At 56.6% G+C, this 23,556-nt stretch overlaps 1 protein-coding gene across 2 annotated transcripts; it reads left to right on the plus strand.

The window, feature by feature from the left end:
* The first annotated feature begins 1,377 nt into the window (after positions 1–1,377).
* Positions 1,378–22,785, plus strand: LOC309525811 (tapasin-like). Of its 2 annotated transcripts, none has more exons than XM_082211399.1 (8): positions 1,378–1,548; positions 2,603–2,815; positions 18,593–18,898; positions 19,199–19,531; positions 20,033–20,359; positions 20,720–20,809; positions 21,573–21,613; positions 21,943–22,785. In XM_082211399.1, the coding sequence occupies exons 1-8, from the start codon at positions 1,482–1,484 to the stop codon at positions 21,943–21,945; spliced, it is 1,380 nt and encodes a 459-aa protein (XP_082067525.1). In that variant the 5' UTR covers positions 1,378–1,481; the 3' UTR covers positions 21,946–22,785. The 2 variants fall into 2 exon arrangements, with proteins under 2 accessions (XP_082067525.1, XP_082067526.1); XM_082211400.1 differs by having other exon boundaries at positions 2,606–2,815.
* The last annotated feature ends 771 nt before the right edge of the window (positions 22,786–23,556 follow it).

Raw genomic sequence — 23,556 nt, forward strand, 5'->3', positions numbered from 1 at the left:
TGTAAGACCAATTGCAGTCGTTAACAGCTCATACCAATAACAAACTTAGTTGGTCTCTAAGGTGCTACTAGAAGGATTTTTTTTTTTACTTTTTGTTACTTATGAACAAGACTGTGGTGTCTTTATTCTTTTAGGAGGGATTTAAAAGGGGATCTTAGCAGGAATAGTAGAACATATTTCAATCTGGACAAGCCAGATTGAATTGCTTATTGCCTTAAGAAACTCACACGAGTTTGCAACCAGGTTTCTGCTGCATCAGAAGAGGAATGCACTCTGCTAAGTTAGGAAGGATATTGATAATCAATATATCCTCTCCTGCCACCCTCAACATCCCCACACAATTACACTCCGCTTCCCCTTGCCTCTGTATCATGAAACCCAGGAGAACATGATCACTTCCTCCCAGGTTTCCCAGTACTTCTACTTCATCTATCAGTTCCTCCCTGTTGGTGAGGGAGGGGATTTTGCTCTGGAGGACCTGCCGCCTGCTGTCTCTGCTTCCTGTCCTCTCTAGGACTCCAGCTCTGTTCAATTTAACCCTTTGCAAGCTGAGCGCAGCCAGCAGGCCGCTCTCCCTCCCAGAATCCGGATGGTCCAGAGCATGTGCAGAGTTCTCTGTGATTCTCGGCTCAGAGGCCATCTAGACAGCAGCCTCGTGCCCTGACCCCAGATGTGCGGGCGGGGTATAAATAGTTGTTGTTGTTTAGTCGTGTCCGACTCTTCGGGACCCCATGGACCAGAGCACGCCAGGCACTCCTGTCTTCCTCTGCCTCACGCAGTTTGGTCAAACCTTCGAGAACACTGTCCCACCATCTCGTCCTCTGTCGTCCCCTTCTCCTTGCGCCCTCCATCTTTGCCAACATCAGGGTCTTTTCCAGGGAGTCCTCTCTTCTCATGAGGTGGCCAACGTATTGGAGCCTCAGCTTCAGGATCTGTCCTTCCAGTGAGCGCTCAGGGCTGATTTCCTTCAGAATGGAGAGGTTTGATCTTCTTGCAGTCCATGGGACTCTCAAGAGTCTCCTCCAACACCATAATTCAAAAGCATCCATTCTTCGGCGATCAGCCTTCTTTATGGTCCAGCTCTCACTTCCATACCTCACTACTGGGAAAACCATGGCTGTAACTATACGGACCTTTGTTGGCAAGGTGATGTCTCTGCTTTTTAAGATGTTGTCTAGGTTTGTCATTGCTTTTCTCCCAAGAAGCAGGCGTCTTTTAATTTCGTGACTGCTGTCACCATCTGCACTGATCCTGGAGCCCAAGAAAGTCAAATCTCTCACTGCCTCCAGTTCTTCCCCTTCTTTTTACCAGGAGGTGATGGGACCAGTGGGCATGATCTTCGTTTTCTTGATGTTGAGCTTCCCCCTCCCTCCTGCCCCGCCCTCCTTCCTCTCGGGGCTCCGAAATCGAAAGGGGAAGCGGGACGGAGCCTCCGCCATCGCCGCTCGCCGCCTCTCCTTGCTCTCTCCCTGCCGAGCCTCATGGCTGCCCGACCCGCTCCGCTCCGCGCCAAGGGGCTCCCGCTGCTGCTGCTGCTGCTGCTGCTGGGTAGGTCGAGGCCGGACGCCTGGGTCCCCCCCCCTCGCAGGGCGCGGGAGGAGGAGAGCTCGGGGCCGGACGCCTGGGTTCCCTCCGAGGGGGGGGGCGGAGGAGGAGGAGAGCTCGGGGCCGGACGCCTGGGTTCCCTCCGAGGGGGGGGGGAGGAGGAGAGCTCGGGGCCGGACGCCTGGGTTCCCTCCGAGGGGGGGGGCGGAGGAGGAGGAGAGCTCGGGGCCGGACGCCTGGGTTCCCTCCGGGGGGGGCGGAGGAGGAGGAGAGCTCGGGGCCGGACGCCTGGGTTCCCTCCGGGGGGGGCGGAGGAGGAGGAGAGCTCGGGGCCGGACGCCTGGGTTCCCTCCGAGGGGGGGGGGGCGGAGGAGGAGGAGAGCTCGGGGCCGGACGCCTGGGTTCCCTCCGAGGGGGGGGGGCGGAGGAGGAGGAGAGCTCGGGGCCGGACGCCTGGGTTCCCTCCGAGGGGGGGGGGCGGAGGAGGAGGAGAGCTCGGGGCCGGACGCCTGGGTTCCCTCCGGGGGGGGCGGAGGAGGAGGAGAGCTCGGGGCCGGACGCCTGGGTTCCCTCCGAGGGGGGGGGGCGGAGGAGGAGGAGAGCTCGGGGCCGGACGCCTGGGTTCCCTCCGAGGGGGGGGGGCGGAGGAGGAGGCGTCCCTCGCCCCCGTGGTCGGATTTCCTCCCCCTGCAAGGCAGAAACTCAGCGGGCGCAGGAAGGGGCTGGCGGGGGAAACTTCTCCGGTGGGATTTCTGCCTGTCGCAAAGCGGGGCGGGGATTTGGCCCGGGACAGTCCCTCCGCTTTCGCTTTCGGTTTCCTGGCCGAGTCCCGAATCCGGCCCCTTCCTGCCCCGCTGTGTCCCAATGGAGCCTCCCTGGCCAGAGCCCGTCTACCTTGCCCTGGTCCGGATCCAGGAGGGCTCTCCCGGGGGAGCCTCCAGGCCCAGAGGCAGTCTACCCAGATTGGGCTGGGGGGAGGGGTCTGCTGCTGCTGCTCTTTGGGGTCCCCAGGGGCATCTAGCCCACCCCCTTCTTCTTCTTCTTCCTCTCCTCGCAGGAGCGTCCTTCGGCAGATCCTCGCCTCCGCTGACCAAGCTGGGCTGCTGGTTCCTGGAGGAGGCTGGGGGCGGAGGCTCTGGCATGTCCAGCGCCCCCAAGCAGCGCCCCGCCATCTTGTTCCTGCCCCCACCCGGGAGACGCCTGGAAGAAGCTGCCCTGGAGTCCCAGTTGCCCCCGGAGGTGGAGGCCGGCCTGGCCTTCCAGGTCCTGGGTATGGAGACCCCCCCCCATAGTCCCATCCCTGCTTCTCATTCACCTGGAGGGACTTGAAGCACCTCTGAATTCCGCCTCCCTGGGAGACCCATTTCACAGGCGCTACAACTGAGGCTGGAAACTTCACCCATTTCGCTGTGGGGCTGATGCAGCATTTCCCAACCTGGGCATGAGTTAATTATTACGCACCCACCCACTGTGATATACCCATTTCACAGGCGCCACAACTGAGGCTGGGAAACTGAAATGATTCTCTGGATCTTCAGTGTCGGCAAACACTCCTTCCCCAATCTCCATCTTTAAACCTCCAGGGACAGAGTTGCTTTCCTTGGAGGTTTTCCAAACAGAGGCTGGAAGGCCAAATGTCAGGGATTCTTGAGCCAAGATTCCTGCAATGCAGGGGGTGAGACTAGATGTCCCTCGGGGTCCAACCTACAGGTCTTTACTTTTTTATTTTTAAAACATCAGTGTGATTGAACAACACTAAATAATAATAATAATAATAATAATAATAATAATAATAATAATAATAATAATATACTATATCACTATAAGAGTTAAGAATTCCAATTCCATATTTACTTCTCTAATGTCTAGGTGATATTATTATCCCAAAACATAGATGTTGATGCTTAACCCACTATATTTGGTATAAATGCATTCCAACTCTGCAACTCTTTATGATCATTTTATAACGGCCCGGTAGCGGATTCCCCCCTCAAGCCTCCAATTCATCAAGACGCATTATGTCCCTGCTAACGACCCCCAATTAAATATAGCGGATCCGCCTCACATGACGCCAATTCAGTGAATTTCTGCCACTGACCACAGCCTCTCTTGTGTGAGGGGAAACTTGGGGATTTAGAGTCCAGGGCAGAAGAAAAGTTCTATTTCCCGAGGAAAAGGTGGGGTCCGGAGACGGGTCTTTCAGGCAGAAGTCAACTTCTGGCCTCAACTTGGAGGCGGTCAGGGCATTAAACGCAGAAGTCTCTTCTCAGGCCGATGTTCCGCTTTCCAGACATGGTGGTCCAATGCTGAACTCCATTTCTGCCCCTTCTTCCCTCTCCTTCCTGGACTGAGTTGTGTCCCATAGAGACTTGGGGGGTTCCTGAGCGAGGGGCCCTTTCCCTCCGCCCCCCCACACCCAGGGGGTCCCCTCAGCCCTCCTTCTTGGGGGTCTCCCTCCGCTGCCCCTCTCAGTCCGCCCCACAAACCCAGGGGGTCCCCTCAGCCCTCCTTCTTGGGGGTCTCCCTCCGCTGCCCCCTCTCAGTCCGCCCCCCACACCCAGGGGGTCCCCTCAGCCCTCCTTCTTGGGGGTCTCCCTCCGCCCCCCACACCCAGGGTGTCCCCTCAGCCCTCCTTCTTGGGGGTCTCCCTCCCCTCCCCCCCTCAGTCCGCCCCCCACACCCAGGGGGTCCCTTCAGCCCTCCTTCTTGGGGGTCTCCCTCCGCCCCCCACACCCAGGGGGTCCCCTCAGCCCTCCTTTTTGGGGGTCTCCCTTCCCATCCCCCCTTTCCCTCCGCCCCCCCACACCCAGGGGGTCCCCTCAGCCCTCCTTCTTGGGGGTCTCCCTCCGCTCCCCCCTCTCAGTCCGCCCCCCACACCCAGGGGGTCCCCTCAGCCCTCCTTCTTGGGGGTCTCCCTCCGCCCCCCACACCCAGGGGGTCCCCTCAGCCCTCCTTCTTGGGGGTCTCCCTTCCCTCCCCCCTCTCAGTCCGCCCCCCACACCCAGGGGGTCCCCTCAGCCCTCTTTCTTGGGGGTCTCCTTCCCCTCCCCCCTCTCAGTCCACCCCCCACACCCAGGGGGTCCCCTCAGCCCTCCTTCCTGGGGGTCTCCCTTCGCCCCCCCAGTCCGCCCCCCACACCCAGGGGGTCCCCTCAGCCCTCCTTCTTGGGGGTCTCCCTTCCCTCCCCCCACACCCAGGGGGTCCCCTCAGTCCTCCTTCTTGGGGGTCTCCCTTCCCTCCCCCCCACACCCTGGGGGTCTCCTCAGCCCACCTTCTTGGGGGTCTCCCTCCGCTCCCCCCTCTCAGTCCGCCCCCCACACCCAGGGGGTCCCCTCAGCCCTCCTTCTTGGGGGTCTCCCTCCCCTCCCCCTCTCTAGTCCGCCCCCCACACCCAGGGGGTCCCCTCAGCCCTCCTTCTTGGGGGTCTCCCTCCGCCCCCCACACCCAGGGGGCCCCCTCAGCCCTACTTCTTGGGGGTCTCCCTTCCCTCCCCCCCTCAGTCCGCCCCCCACACCCAGGGGGTCCCCTCAGCCCTCCTTCTTGGGGGTCTCCCTCCGCCCCCCACACCCAGGGGGTCCCCTCAGCCCTCCTTCTTGGGGGTCTCCCTTCCCTCCCCCCCACACCCAGGGGGTCCCCTCAGCCCTCCTTCTTGGGGGTCTCCCTTCCCTCCCCCCACACCCAGGGGGTCCCCTCAGCCCTCCTTCTTGGGGGTCTCCCTTCCATCCCCCCCACACCCTGGGGGTCTCCTCAGCCCTCCTTCTTGGGGGTCTCCCTCCACTCCCCCCTCTCAGTCCGCCCCCCACACCCAGGGGTCCCCTCAGCCCTCCTTCTTGGGGGTCTCCCTCCACTCCCCCTCTCAGTCCGCTCCCCACACCCAGGGGGTCCCCTCAGCCCTCCTTCTTGGGGTCTCCCTTCCCTCCCCCCTCTCAGTCCGCCCCACAAACCCAGGGGGTCCCCTCAGCCCTCCTTCTTGTGGGTCTCCCTCCACCCCCCACACCCAGGGGGTCCCCTCAGCCCTCCTTCTTGGGGGTCTCCCTCCGCCACCCCTCAGTCCGCCCCCCACACCCAGGGGGTCCCCTCAGCCCTCCTTCTTGGGGGTCTCCCTCCCCTCCCCCCTCTCAGTCCGCCCACACCCAGGGGGTCCCCTCAGCCCTCCTTCTTGGGGGTCTCCCTCCCCTCCCCCCTCTCAGTCCGCCCACACCCAGGGGGTCCCCTCAGCCCTCCTTCTTGGGGGACTCCCTCCCCTGCCCCCTCTCAGTCCACCCCCCACACCCAGGGGTTCTCCTCAGCCCTCTTTCTTGGGGGTCTCCTTCCCCTCCCCCCTCTCAGTCCACCCCCCACACCCAGGGGGTCCCCTCAGCCCTCCTTCCTGGGGGTCTCCCTTCGCCCCCCCAGTCCGCCCCCACACCCAGGGGGTCCCCTCAGCCCTCCTTCTTGGGGGTCTCCCTTCCCTCCCCCCACACCCAGGGGGTCCCTTCAGCCCTCCTTCTTGGGGGTCTCCCTTCCCTCTCCCCCACACCCTGGGGGTCTCCTCAGCCCTCCTTCTTGGGGGTCTCCCTCCGCTCCCCCCTCTCAGTCCGCCCCCCACACCCAGGGGGTCCCCTCAGCCCTCCTTCTTGGGGGTCTCCCTCCCCTCCCCCTCTCTAGTCCGCCCCCCACACCCAGGGGGTCCCCTCAGCCCTCCTTCTTGGGGGTCTCCCTCCGCCCCCCACACCCAGGGGGCCCCCTCAGCCCTACTTCTTGGGGGTCTCCCTTCCCTCCCCCCTCAGTCCGCCCCCCACACCCAGGGGGTCCCCTCAGCCCTCCTTCTTGGGGGTCTCCCTCTGCCCCCCACACCCAGGGGGTCCCCTCAGCCCTCCTTCTTGGGGGTCTCCCTTCCCTCCCCCCCACACCCAGGGGGTCCCCTAAGCCCTCCTTCTTGGGGGTCTCCCTTCCCTCCCCCCACACCCAGGGGGTCCCCTCAGCCCTCCTTCTTGGGGGTCTCCCTTCCCTCCCCCCCACACCCTGGGGGTCTCCTCAGCCCTCCTTCTTGGGGGTCTCCCTCCACTCCCCCCTCTCAGTCCGCCCCCCACACCCAGGGGTCCCCTCAGCCCTCCTTCTTGGGGGTCTCCCTCCACTCCCCCTCTCAGTCCGCTCCCCACACCCAGGGGGTCCCCTCAGCCCTCCTTCTTGGGGTCTCCCTTCCCTCCCCCCTCTCAGTCCGCCCCCCACACCCAGGGGGTCCCCTCAGCCCTCCTTCTTGGGGGTCTCCCTCCACTCCCCCTCTCAGTCCGCTCCCCACACCCAGGGGGTCCCCTCAGCCCTCCTTCTTGGGGGTCTCCCTTCCCTCCCCCCCACACCCAGGGGTCCCCTCAGCCCTCCTTCTTGGGGGTCTCCCTCCACTCCCCCCCACACCCTGGGGGTCTCCTCAGCCCTCCTTCTTGAGGGTCTCCCTCCGCCCCCCCACCCAGGGGGTCCCCTCAGCCCTCCTTCTTGGGGGTCTCCCTCCGCTCCCCCCCACACCCAGGGGGTCCCCTCAGCCCTCCTTCTTGGGGGTCTCCCTCCCCTCCCCCCTCTCCCTCCGCCCCCCACACCCAGGGGGTCCCCTCAGCCCTCCTTCTTGGGGGTCTCCCTCCGCTCCCCCCTCTCAGTCCACCCCCCACACCCAGGGGGTCCCCTCAGCCCTCCTTCTTGGGGGTCTCCCTCCACTCCCCCTCTCAGTCCGCTCCCCACACCCAGGGGGTCCCCTCAGCCCTCCTTCTTGGGGGTCTCCCTTCCCTCCCCCCCTCAGTCGGCCCCCCACACCCAGGGGGTCCCCTCAGCCCTCCTTCTTGGGGGTCTCCCTCCCCTCCCCCTCTCCCTCCTCCCCCCACACCCAGGGGGTCCCCTCAGCCCTCCTTCTTGGGAGTCTCCCTCCGCTCCCCCCTCTCAGTCCACCCCCCACACCCAGGGGGTCCCCTCAGCCCTCCTACTTGGGGGTCTCCCTTCCCTCCCCCCCTCAGTCGGCCCCCCACACCCAGGGGGTCCCCTCAGCCCTCCTTCTTGGGGGTCTCCCTCCACTCCCCCTCTCAGTCCGCTCCCCACACCCAGGGGGTCCCCTCAGCCCTCCTTCTTGGGGGTCTCCCTTCCCTCCCCCCACACCCAGGGGGTCCCCTCAGGCCTCCTTCTTGGGGGTCTCCCTCCACTCCCCCTCTCAGTCCGCTCCCCACACCCAGGGGGTCCCCTCAGCCCTCCTTCTTGGGGGTCTCCCTCCCCTCCCCCTCTCCCTCCTCCCCCCACACCCAGGGGGTCCCCTCAGCCCTCCTTCTTGGGGGTCTCCCTCCCCTCCCCCTCTCCCTCCTCCCCCCACACCCAGGGGGTCCCCTCAGCCCTCCTTCTTGGGGGTCTCCCTCCGCTCCCCCTCTCAGTCCACCCCCCACACCCAGGGGGTCCCCTCAGCCCTCCTACTTGGGGGTCTCCCTTCCCTCCCCCCTCAGTCGGCCCCCCACACCCAGGGGGTCCCCTCAGCCCTCCTTCTTGGGGGTCTCCCTCCACTCCCCCTCTCAGTCCGCTCCCCACACCCAGGGGGTCCCCTCAGCCCTCCTTCTTGGGGGTCTCCCTCCGCTCCCCCTCTCAGTCCGCTCCCCACACCCAGGGGGTCCCCTCAGCCCTCCTTCTTGGGGGTCTCCCTCCACTCCCCCCCTCAGTCGGCCCCCCACACCCAGGGGGTCCCCTCAGCCCTCCTTCTTGGGGGTCTCCCTCCACTCCCCCTCTCAGTCCGCTCCCCACACCCAGGGGGTCCCCTCAGCCCTCCTTCTTGGGGGTCTCCCTCCGCTCCCCCTCTCAGTCCGCTCCCCACACCCAGGGGGTCCCTTCAGCCCTCCTTCTTGGGGGTCTCCCTCCACTCCCCCTCTCAGTCCGCTCCCCACACCCAGGGGGTCCCCTCAGCCCTCCTTCTTGGGGGTCTCCCTTCCCTCCCCCCCACACCCAGGGGGTCCCCTCAGCCCTCCTTCTTGGGGGTCTCCACTCCCCCTCTCAGTCCGCTCCCCACACCCAGGGGGTCCCCTCAGCCCTCCTTCTTGGGGGTCTCCCTCCGCTCCCCCTCTCAGTCCGCTCCCCACACCCAGGGGGTCCCTTCAGCCCTCCTTCTTGGGGGTCTCCCTCCACTCCCCCTCTCAGTCCGCTCCCCACACCCAGGGGGTCCCCTCAGCCCTCCTTCTTGGGGGTCTCCCTTCCCTCCCCCCCACACCCTGGGCGTCCCCTCAGCCCTCCTTCTTGGGGGTCTCCCTCCACTCCCCCTCTCAGTCCGCTCCCCACACCCAGGGGGTCCCCTCAGCCCTCCTTCTTGGGGGTCTCCCTCCGCTCCCCCTCTCAGTCCGCTCCCCACACCCAGGGGGTCCCCTCAGCCCTCCTTCTTGGGGGTCTCCCTCCACTCCCCCCCTCAGTCGGCCCCCCACACCCAGGGGGTCCCCTCAGCCCTCCTTCTTGGGGGTCTCCCTCCACTCCCCCTCTCAGTCCGCTCCCCACACCCAGGGGGTCCCCTCAGCCCTCCTTCTTGGGGGTCTCCCTCCGCTCCCCCTCTCAGTCCGCTCCCCACACCCAGGGGGTCCCTTCAGCCCTCCTTCTTGGGGGTCTCCCTCCACTCCCCCTCTCAGTCCGCTCCCCACACCCAGGGGGTCCCCTCAGCCCTCCTTCTTGGGGGTCTCCCTTCCCTCCCCCCCACACCCAGGGGGTCCCCTCAGCCCTCCTTCTTGGGGGTCTCCACTCCCCCTCTCAGTCCGCTCCCCACACCCAGGGGGTCCCCTCAGCCCTCCTTCTTGGGGGTCTCCCTCCGCTCCCCCTCTCAGTCCGCTCCCCACACCCAGGGGGTCCCCTCAGCCCTCCTTCTTGGGGGTCTCCCTCCACTCCCCCTCTCAGTCCGCCCCCCACACCCTGGGCGTCCCCTCAGCCCTCCTTCTTGGGGGTCTCCCTCCACTCCCCCTCTCAGTCCGCCCCCCACACCCAGGGGGTCCCCTCAGCCCTCCTTCTTGGGGGTCTCCCTTCCCTCCCCCCCACACCCAGGGGGTCCCCTCAGCCCTCCTTCTTGGGGGTCTCCCTCCCCTCCCCCCCCACACCCAGGGGGTCCCCTCAGCCCTCCTTCTTGGGGGTCTCCCTCCGCTTCCCCCCCACACCCAGTGGGTCCCCTCAGCCCTCCTTCTTGGGGGTCTCCCTTCCCTCCCCCCTCTCAGTCCGCCCCCCACACCCAGGGGGTCCCCTCAGCCCTCCTTCTTGGGGGTCTCCCTCCACTCCCCCTCTCAGTCCGCCCCCCACACCCTGGGCGTCCCCTCAGCCCTCCTTCTTGGGGGTCTCCCTCCACTCCCCCTCTCAGTCCGCCCCCCACACCCAGGGGGTCCCCTCAGCCCTCCTTCTTGGGGGTCTCCCTTCCCTCCCCCCCACACCCTGGGCGTCCCCTCAGCCCTCCTTCTTGGGGGTCTCCCTCCACTCCCCCTCTCAGTCCGCCCCCCACACCCAGGGGGTCCCCTCAGCCCTCCTTCTTGGGGGTCTCCCTTCCCTCCCCCCACCTTCCCCTCCAAGCTCCCCCCTCAGAAAAGCCGCCTTGCCTTTTCCCGGCAAAAGGGCAGGCTCCGCCCCCCCGCTGGCTTGGCAGCCAATCAGAGCGAGGCTCCAGGAAAACTCTGAGGGACGAAGTCCGCTGACTGGCCTGGCTCTGCTGTCCATCACAGGCCCAAACATGGTTGGCCTTTGGCAGCTTCCCAATATATATATCTATTATCCATCTTATCCATTTTAAACTCTTAGGGCTTGAGATCATTTGCACTCACTGTGCTGGGTGCCAGAGCCCCACGAGGCCCAGGGGAGCCCCCAGCGGACTTTGACTGAGACCCACGGAGAGGAATAAAGCGAAGTTAGGATGAGGGCCAAGAGGCCTGGCTCCGGGTTCAACCACACAATTTAAACTGAGAATACTTGAATAATAAAAAGGGAAATAAAAAGTGAATAGAGAACAAAGAAATAAAAAGGGGGGGAGGTATATTCCAATACAGTGGTGCCTCGCAAGACGAAATTAATTCATTCCCCAAGTTTTTTCTTCTTGCGAGTTTTTCGTCTTGCGATGCACGGTTTCCCATAGGAATGCATTGAAAATCAATTAATGTGTTCCTATGGAAACCGCCTTCAGACCAGGTCCGGGGACAGTCTGTCCCCCGACCTCTTCTGAAGGCTGGGGGGGGGGGGGAATAAGGGCTTTTCTTCCCACCCCCAGCATTTTAAAAACCCCGGGACAGCAGAGGACTTCTCCGCTGTCCGGGGCGATGTAAAAGCCCCTGGGAAGGCAGGCAGGGGGGACAAAGACTTTTGCCCCCCGCCCGCCTTCAGAAGAGGTCCTGGACCTCTTCTGAAGGCGGGCGGGGGGCGAAAGTCTTTGCTCCCCCCGCCTGCCTTCAAAAGCCGTCTGGGATAGCGGGAAGCGCTTCCCTGCTATGCCGGACTGCTTTTAAAATGCTGGCGGTGGGGAGCAAAGCCTTTCGGCCCCTGCCGGCCTTCCTTTTTTTTTTTAATATAAATTTTTATTGGCTTTACAAAATTTTTAGAACAATACAAACATATAAAAAGACATACAAACACGTATAGTTTCATAACTTTTTTTTCATAAACCTCTTTTCCGGGACTCCCCCATACCTCCCCTTTCTGCATCCCAATGTCCAAAGTTTTCCAGCAACTTCCAAGTAGTTCTGTCAAACATATGTCTTCTTAATCTTTCCTTCAATCTAATCTTATATCACTGTAACCCTTTCTTTCTCAAAACCTCGACATTCTAACATTCATCAAGTTTATAATAGTCCTTAAGGTAGATTTTAAATTTCTTCCATTCTTCTTCTGCCGTCTCCTTATTCTGCCAGTCATCTCAGCCAGTGTCATATAGTCCATCACTTTCATCTGCCATTCTTCCAGGGTGGGTAGATCTTGGGTCTTCCAATACTTTGCGATGAGTATTCTTGCTGCTGTCGTAGCATACATAAAAAAAGTTCTATCTTTCTTTGACACCAATTGGCCGACAATGCCCAAGAGAAAGGCCTCTGGTTTCTTAGGGAAGGTACATTTAAGTACCTTTTTCATTTCATTATATATCATTTCCCAGAAAGCCTTAATCTTCGGGCACGTCCACCAGAGGTGATAAAAAGTACCCTCGGTTTCTTTACACTTCCAACAGTTATTATCAGGCAAATGATAAATTTTTGCTAGCTTGACTGGGGTCATGTACCACCTGTAAATCATTTTCATAATATTCTCCTTTAAGGCATTACATGCCGTAAATTTTATACCGGTGTTCCACAACCATTCCCAGTCAGCAAACATAATGTTATGACCAATGTCCTGTGCCCACTTAATCATAGCCGATTTAACTGTTTCATCTTGTGTATTCCATTTCAGCAGCAAATTATACATTCTTGACAAATTCTTGGTATTGGGTTCTAACAATTCAGTTTCTAATTTTGATTTCTCCACCTGGAAGCCAATTTTCCTATCTTGTTTATAGACCTCCATTATTTGATAATAATGGAGCCAATCTCGTACTTTAGGTTTCAATTTCTCATGACTCTGTAATTTCAATTTATCTCCATCTTGTTCCAAAATTTCCCAATACTTTGGCCATTCGGCCTCCATATTGAGTTTCTTCAATGCCTTAGCCTCCAAGGGTGACAACCATCTAGGGGTTTTGTTTTCCAACAAGTTTTTATATCTTATCCAAACATTAAACAACGCTTTTCTGACAATGTGATTTTTAAAGGCCCTATGCACTTTGATTTTATCATACCATAGATATGCATGCCAACCAAATGTATTATTGAAACCTTCTAAATCCAAGATATCTGTGTTCTCGAGGAGCATCCACTCTTTCAGCCAGCAAAACGCTGCTGCTTCATAGTATAGTTTTAAGTCCGGCAGGGCAAATCCCCCTCTTTCTTTTGCGTCTGTAAGTACTTTAAATTTTATTCTGGGCTTTTTGCCCTGCCAGACAAATTTCGCAATGTCTTTCTGCCACCTCTTGAAACAGTCCATCTTGTCAAGAATCTGCAAAGTTTGAAACAAAAATAACATTCTAGGCAATACATTCATCTTAATAACTGCAATTCGGCCTAACATTGACAATTTCAAATTTGACCATATTTCTAGATCTTTTTTAATTTCTGACCAACATTTTTCATAGTTGTCCTTATACAAGTTCAAATTTTTTGATGTCAGGTAAACCCCTAGGTATTTCACCTTCTTAACCACTGTCAACCCTGTCTCTTCTTGAAATTTGTCCTTCTCCATAACTGTTAATTTTTTTTCTAAGACTTTAGTTTTTTGTTTGTTCAATTTGAAGCCGGCTACCTGGCCGAATTGTTGAATTATCTCCAAGACCCTTTTCGTACTAGTGTCTGGCTCTTGTAAGGTCAATACTAAGTCATCTGCAAAGGCCCTTAACTTGTAATGTTTAGCTCCGACCTGTACACCTTTAACCTGCTGGTCATTTCTAATCATATTCAGCAACACCTCCAGAACAGAAATGAAAAGCAATGGGGAAATTGGGCACCCCTGTCGTGTTCCTTTTTCTATCTTAAGTTCCTCAGTTATCACATTATTTACAATCAGCTTGGCTTTTTGTTCAGAATATATCGCACCCATACCGTTCTCAAATCCTTGGCCTACCCCCATCCCATGAAGATTCTTTTTCATAAAACTCCAAGAAATATTGTCAAAGGCTTTCTCCGCGTCCACAAAAATCAGCACTGCTTTGGTATTTATGTTCACCTCTAGCAATTCCAAAATATCTATTATATTCCTTACATTGTCTGATAAATGCCTTTTTGGGAGAAAGCCTGCTTGGTCCTTATGAATCTTCTCCATCAACACTCTTTTAAATCTTTTTGCCAAAATGTCTGCAAAAATTTTGTAATCCACATTAAGTAATGATATTGGGCGGTAGTTCTTAAGTTGAGTCTTTTCAGTCTCTGTCTTTGGTATGAGTGTAATATAAGCTTCTTTCCACGACTCTGGTGCCTTTCCCCCCCTCTAAAATCTCGTTGCAGACTTCCTTTAACGGTTGAACCAACCACTCCTTCAAAGCTTTGTAATATCTGGAAGTCAGTCCGTCTGGTCCTGGAGATTTGCCCAGTTGCATGTCCTGAATGGCTCCCTCTATCTCTTGTTCTGTTATTCTCTGGTTTAAATCCACCTTGCTTTGATGAGAGATTTTTTGTAATCCATATTTACTAAGGAATTCATCTATGTCCTCTTCAATTTGTGGCCCTTGAGAGTATAGTTTTTTAAAATAGCTCAAAAAACAGTTTCTAATCTCGTTAGGTTTAGATATATTCTTTCCATCCACTTCTAGGCTTGTAACTGTATTTAGTTTCTGCCTTTTCTTCAATTGCCAAGCCAGAAGTTTACCACATTTATCTGCCGATTCAAATGTCTTTTGTTTCATTTGCTTTATCTTCCATTCCATCTCTGGATTCATCAATTCCATATATTGTGTTTGATATAACTTAATCTCTCTCAAAATCTCCTGGGACTTTGGTTTTGATCTTAATTTTTTCTCTCCTTCTTTTATCTTTTCCAAAATCTTTTCCTTCTTCTCATTCTGCTTTCTCTTTTTTATTGAATTTTGTTGAATCAAAAATCCTCGCATCACAGCTTTACTTGCGTCCCAGATCACTCTTTTTTCCACATCGGCCTTTAGATTTATTTCAAAATAGTCCTTTAAAGTTTTTTGGGCCTTCATGTGGATCTCCTTATCTCGAAACAGGGTGTCATTCATCCTCCATCTAAATTGACCAGTTGTTGTAAGTTTCATTTCCATCTTCACGGCGTTATGGTCGGAGCAAGTTTTTGGGCAGATTTCTATCTTCTTAATCTTTGGAGCCATCCCACTAGTAATCCAAATTTGGTCGATTCTGGTCCAGGTCATCATTGCTTGAGAGAAAAAAAGTTCCCTCTCTCTCAAGAGGGTTCCTTGTTCTCCATATGTCTATTAGGTCCATATTTTCAGTCATTTCAAAGAAGGTCTTCGGAAGTCTCCCTTCCTTGGAGATTGTCAGTCTTTGTGCCTTGTCCATGTTTGTAGAAACCACACCGTTCATATCTCCCATAATTATTACATTGTAATCCAAATAATCCATCAGAGTTTCATGGAGCTTCTTAAAGAATTCCGCCTTGCCTTCATTTGGTGCATAAACTCCAACTATTAAAAAATTTTCTCCTTGTGCTTGTATTTCAACTGCCAGGTATCTTCCTTAGAATAGAATAGAATAGAATAGAATCATAGATGTCAGAGCTGCTACCAGGTCCCAGCTCACATAGGACCACGCCACACAGCGTCCACTTTAAAAGAGTCTTTATTGAGTTACAGGTTTCATTTCCGAACTGCAGCGTGCAGCTCTACACCTTCTGCCCTAGGTCGGCGAAGACCCATCTGAGTCCCCGCCTCTTGCACACCAGCTTAATACCCTAGCCTTGCTCCACCTCCTTCGCCTCTCCCTGCGTCTCTGGGTCCTTCTGCCCCCCTGGGACTCCTCCCTTCTACTCTCCTCTGACGCTGACCCCCCTGATCCTTCCGCTTCCTTTCGGCGGGCTTTGGGACCTGGCTCACTCTCCGGGCTGCTTACTGCTCCAGCTTCCGCTGCATTTGAACTTGGCGCGCGCGCCCAACTCTCTACTTTCCTCTTGACCGTTGCCTCGCTCTCTGAGGAGGGCGTGACCACCCCTGACTCGTGCCCTCCCTCCTGCTGACGGCCTCCGGAACCCGATGCCTGGCTGCCTTCCTCCCTGCTGCTCTCAGTCTTGAGCGTGGGTCCCGACTTCCAGCTGCTGCTCTCTGAATCTCCTCTGTTCCCTTCCTCCTGGGGTGTCCCCCCGGATCCCCCCCTTGCTCTGCTCACTGGGGCTCCCTTTTGGGAGTCCTCTGACTCACTGCTTAGGTTTGGAGATCTCGGGTCGTCATCATCACTCATTCTCCCTTCGGCTTCCTCCCCCTCGCTCTCTGTTTCCACCCTTCTCTGCGTCTCTGCTTCTGAACCCCTGACAATAGAATTGGAAGAGACCACAAGGGCCATCGAGTCCAACCCCCTGCCAAGCAGGAAACACCATCAGAGCACTCCTGACATATGGTTGTCAAGCCTCTGCTTAAAGACCTCCAAAGTAGGAGACTCCACCACACTCCTGGGCAGCAAATTCCACTGTCGAACAGCTCTTACTGTCAGGAAGTTCTTCCTAATGTTTAGGTGGAATCTTCTTTCTTGTAGTTTGGATCCATTGCTCCGTGTCCGCTTCTCCGGAGCAGCAGATCTTTAAACATCATTTTTGGAGCCCATTTCTCTTTTACGTAAATCACAACTCCTCTTTTCTTGACTTTGTCCGATGAAATAAATTCTTGTCCTAGTCTTTTATTTATAAATAGTTTCCTGTGTACCCTGGTTACATGGGTTTCTTGTAAGCAAATCAAGTTCAATTGTTCTCTTTTCAAGATATGAAACACTTGGCGTCTCTTCAAAGGCATGTTCAGCCCATTGCAATTCCAACTAAGGAATTGCAGGACCATCTTGTTATTTTTCTGTTACTCCTCCAACCGCTCCAAGTTGTTGCTCTTCCTCTGATGGTGGTGGGTTGAGTCCAAACGGTAGGTTCAGAATGTCTAGTGCTCTCCTTTGTTCTGCAATTGGATCCACCGTTCCCTTCTGTAGATCCTCTTGGTTTCTCTCCAAAAACTTCTCTTTATCTTGAATTGTCTTTATTTTCACCTTCTTTCCCTTGTAGTTAAAGGACAATCCTTGTGGGAACTCCCACCTAAAGAGTTCCCTTCGCTCTCGGGAATTAATCTTAATTTCAAATTTCTTTCCTTTCTCTGTAATTCCATCAAAGACAAAGTTGCATCATGTTCATAAACCTTTTTAGCAATCGGTTCTAGCTTCTCCTGTGTCTCTCCGGCAACACTTCTGGCTTCCTCTGCGATTTTACGTGTTGCAGAATTTTCTTCAATCAACCTGTTTATAGATTCTGTATTGCTTGTCACACTTTTTGTGTTCAAGTCCAATCTTGCTGTTAGTTCTGTTAATTTCTGTGTATTTTCTGTACTCTGCTTTGTCAAAGTCTCCAAAGATTGATTTATCTTGAGTAACGCCTGTGTCACTGACTCCATGGAAGCAGCTGTCACTTTTTCTTGTCCTGCTGTTCCTGTAGGAGTTAAACCTGTAACTGAGCCTCTTTTCTTTTGTTGCTGTTGTTGCTGTTGTTGCTGCTTTGCTTTGGCTCTGGTGGTTATCTCTTCTGCTGGGCCACTCATGTCCCAAGGACGTTCCCACAAAAACAGTCCGCTGATGGAAAATTCCACTGTCTTAAACTGTTACAACCGTTACTTTAAGCCCTCTAGGGGGAGCAAAACAAAATGTCCAAGTGAGGAAACAAAGAAGTTAAAAACAAGTATATCAGGAGGCTTGAAAATATATGCTGCGACACTTTTTCCAGTAGATACTCTTTCAACACACTCCAATATACTGTAGCAATAAAGTCTTAAAACTTTGTATCAAACGAAACTTCAACCATGTAACTTTCCCAGAAGTTTAAAGACAGTTCAGTGCCCTAATGTCTTATTTGGCAGTCCGTTTCAGGGTGTTAAGGCAGCAGAAGATTTTTTTCTTTTAAATAAATCATGCAGTTCTTAATGTCCTTTTTTCCTCCCCTCTGCCCTGCTTGCTAGAGGGGAGATCTAGATCCAATGTCAGGTTTAAGTAGTCAAAGGATGTTTCATACGGATGCAGCTTTAAATTTCCGTTGCTTTAGCTGTCATGCAGTCGGGGGAAGGCAGACTTCCTTAATTTTCACCTTCCCCATTTTCAGCCAGATTTCCAATTTTAAAATTTTTCAAAATAACGTTCAGTCTTACTCACAGGCTTTTCAGTCCCAAATTTACAGGAAGAAATCGGTGCTCTCCGTTCATGGTGACACAGCTTCACTCTGCGGGCTGGGTAGCGACTCTCAGCACCGCGCTCTCCTGATGCCGTTCCGGAGCCTTTAAAAAGGCTCTTTCTGCAGTAAGGGGGGCGCTTCTGGTGCCCACCGAGTCTCCTTGTTCACAGGCTTCAGCGCCTGTGATTTTAGGGGTCCCCCGCTTGCCGTAGCGGGTCAGACCCGAACTCGCAGAGCATTCCTCCTCCGGAGCTCGGAAAGAGGACCGCCATTAACGCTGGCGCCGACCGGAAGTCCCTGCCGGCCTTCCTGGACCTCTTCTGAAGGCCGGAGGGGGGGAAAGGCTTTGCTCCCCACCACCAGCATTTAAAAGAGGTCCCCGGAGATTTCCCTATGGGCTTTCGTCTTGCGAAGCAAGCCCATAGGGAAATTCGTCTTGCGAAGCGCCTCCAAAACAGAAAACCCTTTCGTCTTACGGGTTTTCCGTCTTGCGAGGCATTCGTCTTGCGGGGTACCACTGTATATCACTATATATGCAAACAACTACAGTTCCGTACATTCTTCTCTGGTATATAGGTTCAGTGCTTTTTTTCTAAGAAACGTTCAGGGTTACTCTCATTTTGACTCAAGAAAATCACCATTTCATAGTTCCAATTGGGAAAAATAAATACAGTGAATGGACAAAAGAAATCATCTCAGGAACTCAGGAGTCCTATTGTTGTGGATTAATTTCATCTAGTTATGCTTATTCTGAATGTACTTCAAATTGTTTTCCAACCTCAGCATTTACACGATTCAGAGGTATCTGAACCAAGCAAACTGCTTGGTTGCTTTGGTTTATTAACTGGCGTTTAAATCCCATTAAATAGACAAAACAAATCCTCCTTAGAGGGCATCTTGTTCTCGCTGAGATTCCTGCATCGCAGGGGTTGGACTAGATGACCCTCGGGGGTCCCTTCCAATTCTGTGATTCTGCGAGTTGAACTGAACTGGCTGACACAGAACGGTGGAGTTGGGAACCCCAAAGGTCATCCACTCCAACCCCCTGCGATGTAGGTTGGGGGGTCCGGCAGTGGAGAGACAAGGCTCGTCATCCCCCCCAGACACTGGTTCACCTCCCCCCGCTTTGTCCCCCCGGCAGACCCCTCTGGGGCCCTGTGGGGCGGTCAGGCCTCGGCCACCCCCCCGCCCTGGCTGAGTCCGGATGCCAGTGAGGCGGAATCCTCCTGCGAGATCAACGCTTACGCGCCGCAAGAGTCCCACGTCGCCTGGGCGGAGGGGCTGGCGGGCGGAGGGGGCTGCCCCCGCGCCCTGGAGAGGGGCAAGTGGCTCATCGCCAGCATCCAGGCCCCCGACGCCGAGTTCGGGGTCAGCAGCGTCCTGCACACCGAGGAGGCCCCGCCTTGGAAGCAGCAGGATGGGGTCAGCAGCGTCACCACCACCGCAGGTACCACGTGGCGAGCGGAAGGGGAGCAGCCGAGCGGCCTAGCGGTTAGAGCCCTGCGGGGGATTGCTCTCCTGCATTGGCATGGGGGAGAGGTGCGCCCCCCACAATGGCTGGCAGTGCGCAGCTACGGCCACCCCAACACTATCGGGCAGACATTTGCAGCCTGTCGCCGCATCTGCTAAACACAGCCCTGGGTTTGTTGTTTTTCCCTTCTGGGATTCCTCCCTTGCACGGGGGGTTGGTCTAGATGACCGCTGGGGATCTCTCCCGCTCACCTGGCCCTCCTCCCTCCTTGCGCAGCGGTGCTGTCGGTCTTCACGCGGACGCCGCGCCTGGAGTCCCGCCTCGGGCGCCCGGCGGTCCTGCACTGCGGCTTCTCGGCGCCGGCCTCGGCCTTCTCGGTGGAGTGGCGCCATCAGTTCCGGGGGGCCGGGAAGGTGGTGCTGGCCTTCGACGGAGCCTCGCGGGGGGTGTCGGTGGCCGAGGAGGGGGCCGAGCTGCTGCTGGACGCCGAGGGCGGCGGTGCCTCCCTGCGCCTGCGGAGCGTGGCCGTCCGCCACGAGGGCACCTACATCTGCACCGTCTACCTGCCCCACCTGCACGCCCAGCAGGCGCTCGAGTTCAAGGTGGTGGGTGAGTGAGCGACCGGGGGGTCTCCCTCGCAGGGAGGGTGGAGGCAAGGAAGGGGAAAGGGGGGTTCACTGCCCAAAGGGACCCCCATGGAGCCAGCATCTTGCATTCTCACAGTGGCCAAATGCCGGCCAGGCCCTAGGGATCCAGATAGACTGCTCCTGGGCCTGGAGGCGCCAAAAGAACATAGGGAGAGTGCTTAAACCTCGCAGTGGCCAAATTGCCCTGAGATCCCTGCCTGGCAGGGGTTGGGCTAGATGACCCTTGGGGATCCCTTCCACCTGTCTGATTCTACGCTTCTAAGAACCAAGCGATCCAGAGAGACTGCCCCTGGGCTGGGAGGCTCCTTAAGAAGCGCCTGGCCACTTGGTCAAGCCAACGGGGACCCTGTCTTCCTCAGGATTCGAATCCAAGAGCCCCCCTCTCCCCTCCCGGCAGCTGGGAGCCTGCAGCGCTCCTGGTTGTCAGCAGGGGGTGCTCTGCTCACTCCCTCTCGCCCTGCAGAGCCCCCCCAGGTGACGCTGCGCCCCACGACGCTCTCCGTGCCCCCCAGCGCCCGGCCCCAGCTGGCCTGCGAGGTCTCCGGCTTCTTCCCTCTGGGTGCCTCTGTCAGCTGGAAGCGGAGGGGGTCCAGCGCCCCCCAGGACGCCTTCCTGGACATCGGGGACTCGGGGCACCGCCAGGCTCCTGACGGCACCTTCAGCTTCACCAGCTTCGCCCGCCTGCTGCCCGTCCCGACCGAGGACCACGGGGTCTCCTACGTCTGCCATGTGGGCCACGCCGGGCTGGGCGAGGCGGGGGTCAAGAAGGCGGTCGTGCTCCATGTGGCAGGTGGGGGTCTGCACTTGGGGGTCTGTGCTGGGGTCCCCTGGGGGCTGGGTAGCAAAGCCCAGAAGACCGGCTGCGGGTCCTGACTGGCGGAGGTTGGGGGGTCGTCCGTCCTGGGTGATTTAGCTGGGATTCCTCCCTTGAAGGGGGTTGGGCTGGATGACCGCTGGGGTGCCCTCCCAACTAGTATTCTGTGAATTGGCACTGATCAAGTCGGGCATGGGGGGAGGATATGGGGGGTGGGGCGAAGGTTCAGCATTGGGACCTGCACTGGGTGGCCAAGGCAGGGTGGGGGTCTGACGTCGCCCCCCTTCTCCCTCCCTGACACCCCCCCTTCTGCCTCTGCCCCTTCTCCCCCCCCAGGGTCCCTGGGCCCCTCCCTGGAGGACGCCATCGGCTTGTTCCTGGTCGCCATTGTGCTCCTGGGGGTCTTGCGGTCCTTCTTCCGATGGGGTAAGGTTGTTCCCACCCACCCTTCTGTACTGTTATTTTTGTTATCAATATGGTCCTATTTTACCATTTGGTCAATATTTTAGGGGATACTTTAGCTGAGATTCCTGGGGTCCCTTCTGATTCTACAATTCTAGGATTCTATAAATGTGCACAGCACCCCTATTTCGTGGATCTCCGGGCAGTTTGCGGCATAAAAATGCACGATGAAAACACAACGTATATGATAAAAATGAGAACCAAAACAAATAACCCAGCCTCCCTCAAGTCTAATTATTATAATGAAAAATAGAAATATTTTCCTGGGGGAGACAATTCAGAATCTATTAAGACCATGCAAATATTGACAGTAAAAGCAGTTGAGAAACCTTCCCCTCCCCCCACTTGAGATCTTTGATTGGTGGAACTGGCACTGGCCAATTGACTCCCCTTTCCCACATTTGCCAGTACAAGAAGCTCAGCCGGGAGAGCCTGAGACTCTTCATTTCCGGGTTGTGGGTTCAAGATTCCTGCCTTGCGGGGGGTTGGACTAGATGACCCTCAGGGTCCCTCCCGGCTCCAAGGCTCTTTGAAACTCTCTGCCTCTTGATACCAACCAGGCGCCTTGGCCAGACTCTCTTTGGTCGCCTGCTAAAAACATCCCTGCCCAGCGGCTCAGAAATGTTGGTCTCCGTTTCAGCTTTCTGCATGCTTTCAAGTATTCCTGTCCATTTCCCTGGGTTTTCTGGTCATTCACCTTTCCCTGCTTCATTATCCTCCTTTTCAGCTTCTGAAGAAAAACCCAAATCGGAGAAGCCCAAATCCGAGGTCAGTGCCCAAGATACGCCCAAGACTGCCAAGTTCTCTCGATTCCTCATTTTTATATTCTTTTTAAAAAAACATCTCTGTGCCACCCACTGAGAGGCAGTGCGGTGCAGTGGTGAGAGGGCCAGACTAGGCCCTGGCAGAGAGATCGGGGTTCGAATCCCCAGTCCCTGGCCATGGTGAAGGTCGCAGGGGGGCCGGGGGTGGCAGGATCCAGCCTGCCTGCTTCACAGGGTTCTTGTGGAGCAATTCCTGCAATTGCAACCCCCAGCCAGCTAATGTTTCCTCTCCGAATTGGGTCAGTATCTCACGGATTTCTCTTCTTTCTGCAGTAACGGACTTTGGGCAACCCTGCTCCCGGCTTGATTTGTTGCCTGTCTCCGGATCCCGTTGAAAGAGCAAAGTGGATCGTAGGCCCCCGGACTCCTGGGTCCCTCCTCTTTGGCTGCCCAGTCTTGCCCCTCCGGTCCCTTGTTGGAAGCCCCCTTCCCCTTCTTTTTTGGGGTCAGGGGTCTGCTTGGCTTCGCATCCTGCAGATTCACAGCTGTGGTTTTAAGGAGGGGGCCAGATCTGTGCATAGCAAAAGCCCCCCTTTCTGACAGTCCCTGCCCCTCCTCACTTGCGTGCTGGGAAATTATAGAAGTGTAGAATTGGGAGGGGGCCCTGAGGGTCACCTAGTCCAACCCCCCGCAAGGCAGGAATTGCATCAAAAGCAACCCTAAGGTCCTGGGCCGCAGACTCTGCACATGCTCTGGGAGACTCTTGACGGGGGACCTGTGTTGTCTTTGGGATTGTGGGAGAGAACCTTTTTGGAGGAGGGGAGACTGACTTGAGCAAGATTGGCATATCCCTCCCCCCCCAATAAATAAATCAGGGGTCCTCCACTTACAGAATGTGGGTCATTGGGTGTCCCTTTACCTCCCCCTCTGGGGGACCTGAAGTGGTACAGTCCAGAGCCAAGTTTATCCCCTCTAGAGACCTGGGTGCAAAAGGAGCCCGTTTCCCCACAACGTCCCTGCAGAGACGGCCAGGCAGAGCAGCTTTCGTTCCCCTCGGCCCTCTCTCTCGATACGAACAAGGACCTGCCCCCCTCCCCATTCTGTGTAGATTCTGCTGTAGACTGTAAGCCCCGTGGGGCAGAGCCAACCTGGAGAATAAACACGCCTTGAAAAGAACTGCATGCCATGTGCCTGTTTTTTCCTTCCAGGGCTGCAGGAGAGGTGAGGGTGGCCAAGTTTGATAAACAGTAGCAATAAATGGTTGGAGGAGAAGTCTGGGAAGGGGCAAGAGGCCCCCCCCTGCCCCCCTCAAGGCTCCTCTCAGGTTCATCCAGGGTCCAAGGCCTCCTCCATTTTTGGAGGGCCAGGAAGTGAGTGGCCCCTGCAGCTTCGCCTGCTGGAAAGGGGGCCACATGCCAGAGGGCAGCCTGGGAGGGGTGTTGTGGAAGGGGGAGCTCCTGGGACCGCCTCCTGGGCCTCCTCCGCAGCTTCACTTCCAGACTGGTCAGGAATTGGAGGGGAGGAGGGTGCTCTGTGCATGGCGATTGGGTGAGGGCAAGAGAGAACCCGGAAGTGGGTGGATTGAGCCGGGAAGAGAGAGGAGAGCAGCAGCGGGGGGGGGGGAGGGAGGGAGTGGGGGGGGGCTCCTTGGTGTTTTTCTCTGCCAGGTTGAGAGGGGCTCCAAGCCCTCTTTGAATCGCCCCCCCCATCTATTGATTTTGGCTGACTAACCCTCCCCCCCCAAAGAAGGCATCCTTTTAGAGCCCATCCTCTCCTCCGCCCCAGGATTCTGGGACGCTTAGTTTATCCTCCCCAGCCAAAGACACCTTTGTCACCCCAAGAGTCAGCGCTAGGAGAAGGGCTCCTCCACCTGCAGAAAGAGGGGAGAGGCCAGGCTGGAGACTGCCCTTCTTGCCTCTCGAACTCGGGGTCCCAGGAGCCCTTTCT

Source organism: Podarcis vaucheri (genome assembly GCF_965113315.1).
Source record: "Podarcis vaucheri genome assembly, chromosome: 2".
NCBI classification, from domain to species: Eukaryota; Metazoa; Chordata; class Lepidosauria; order Squamata; family Lacertidae; genus Podarcis; species Podarcis vaucheri.

What these genes read in the sequence shown, in the direction of transcription:
- LOC309525811 (XM_082211399.1), top strand. Translation starts at nt 1,482, where the DNA reads ATGGCTGCCCGACCCGCTCCGCTCCGCGCCAAGGGGCTCCCGCTGCTG. An exon ending in CCTGGCCTTCCAGGTCCTGG is followed by an intron (nt 2,816 to 18,592) that starts GTATGGAGACCC and finishes TCCCCCCGGCAG; the next exon opens with ACCCCTCTGGGGCCCTGTGG. An exon ending in GCTCGAGTTCAAGGTGGTGG is followed by an intron (nt 19,532 to 20,032) that starts GTGAGTGAGCGA and finishes CTCGCCCTGCAG; the next exon opens with AGCCCCCCCAGGTGACGCTG.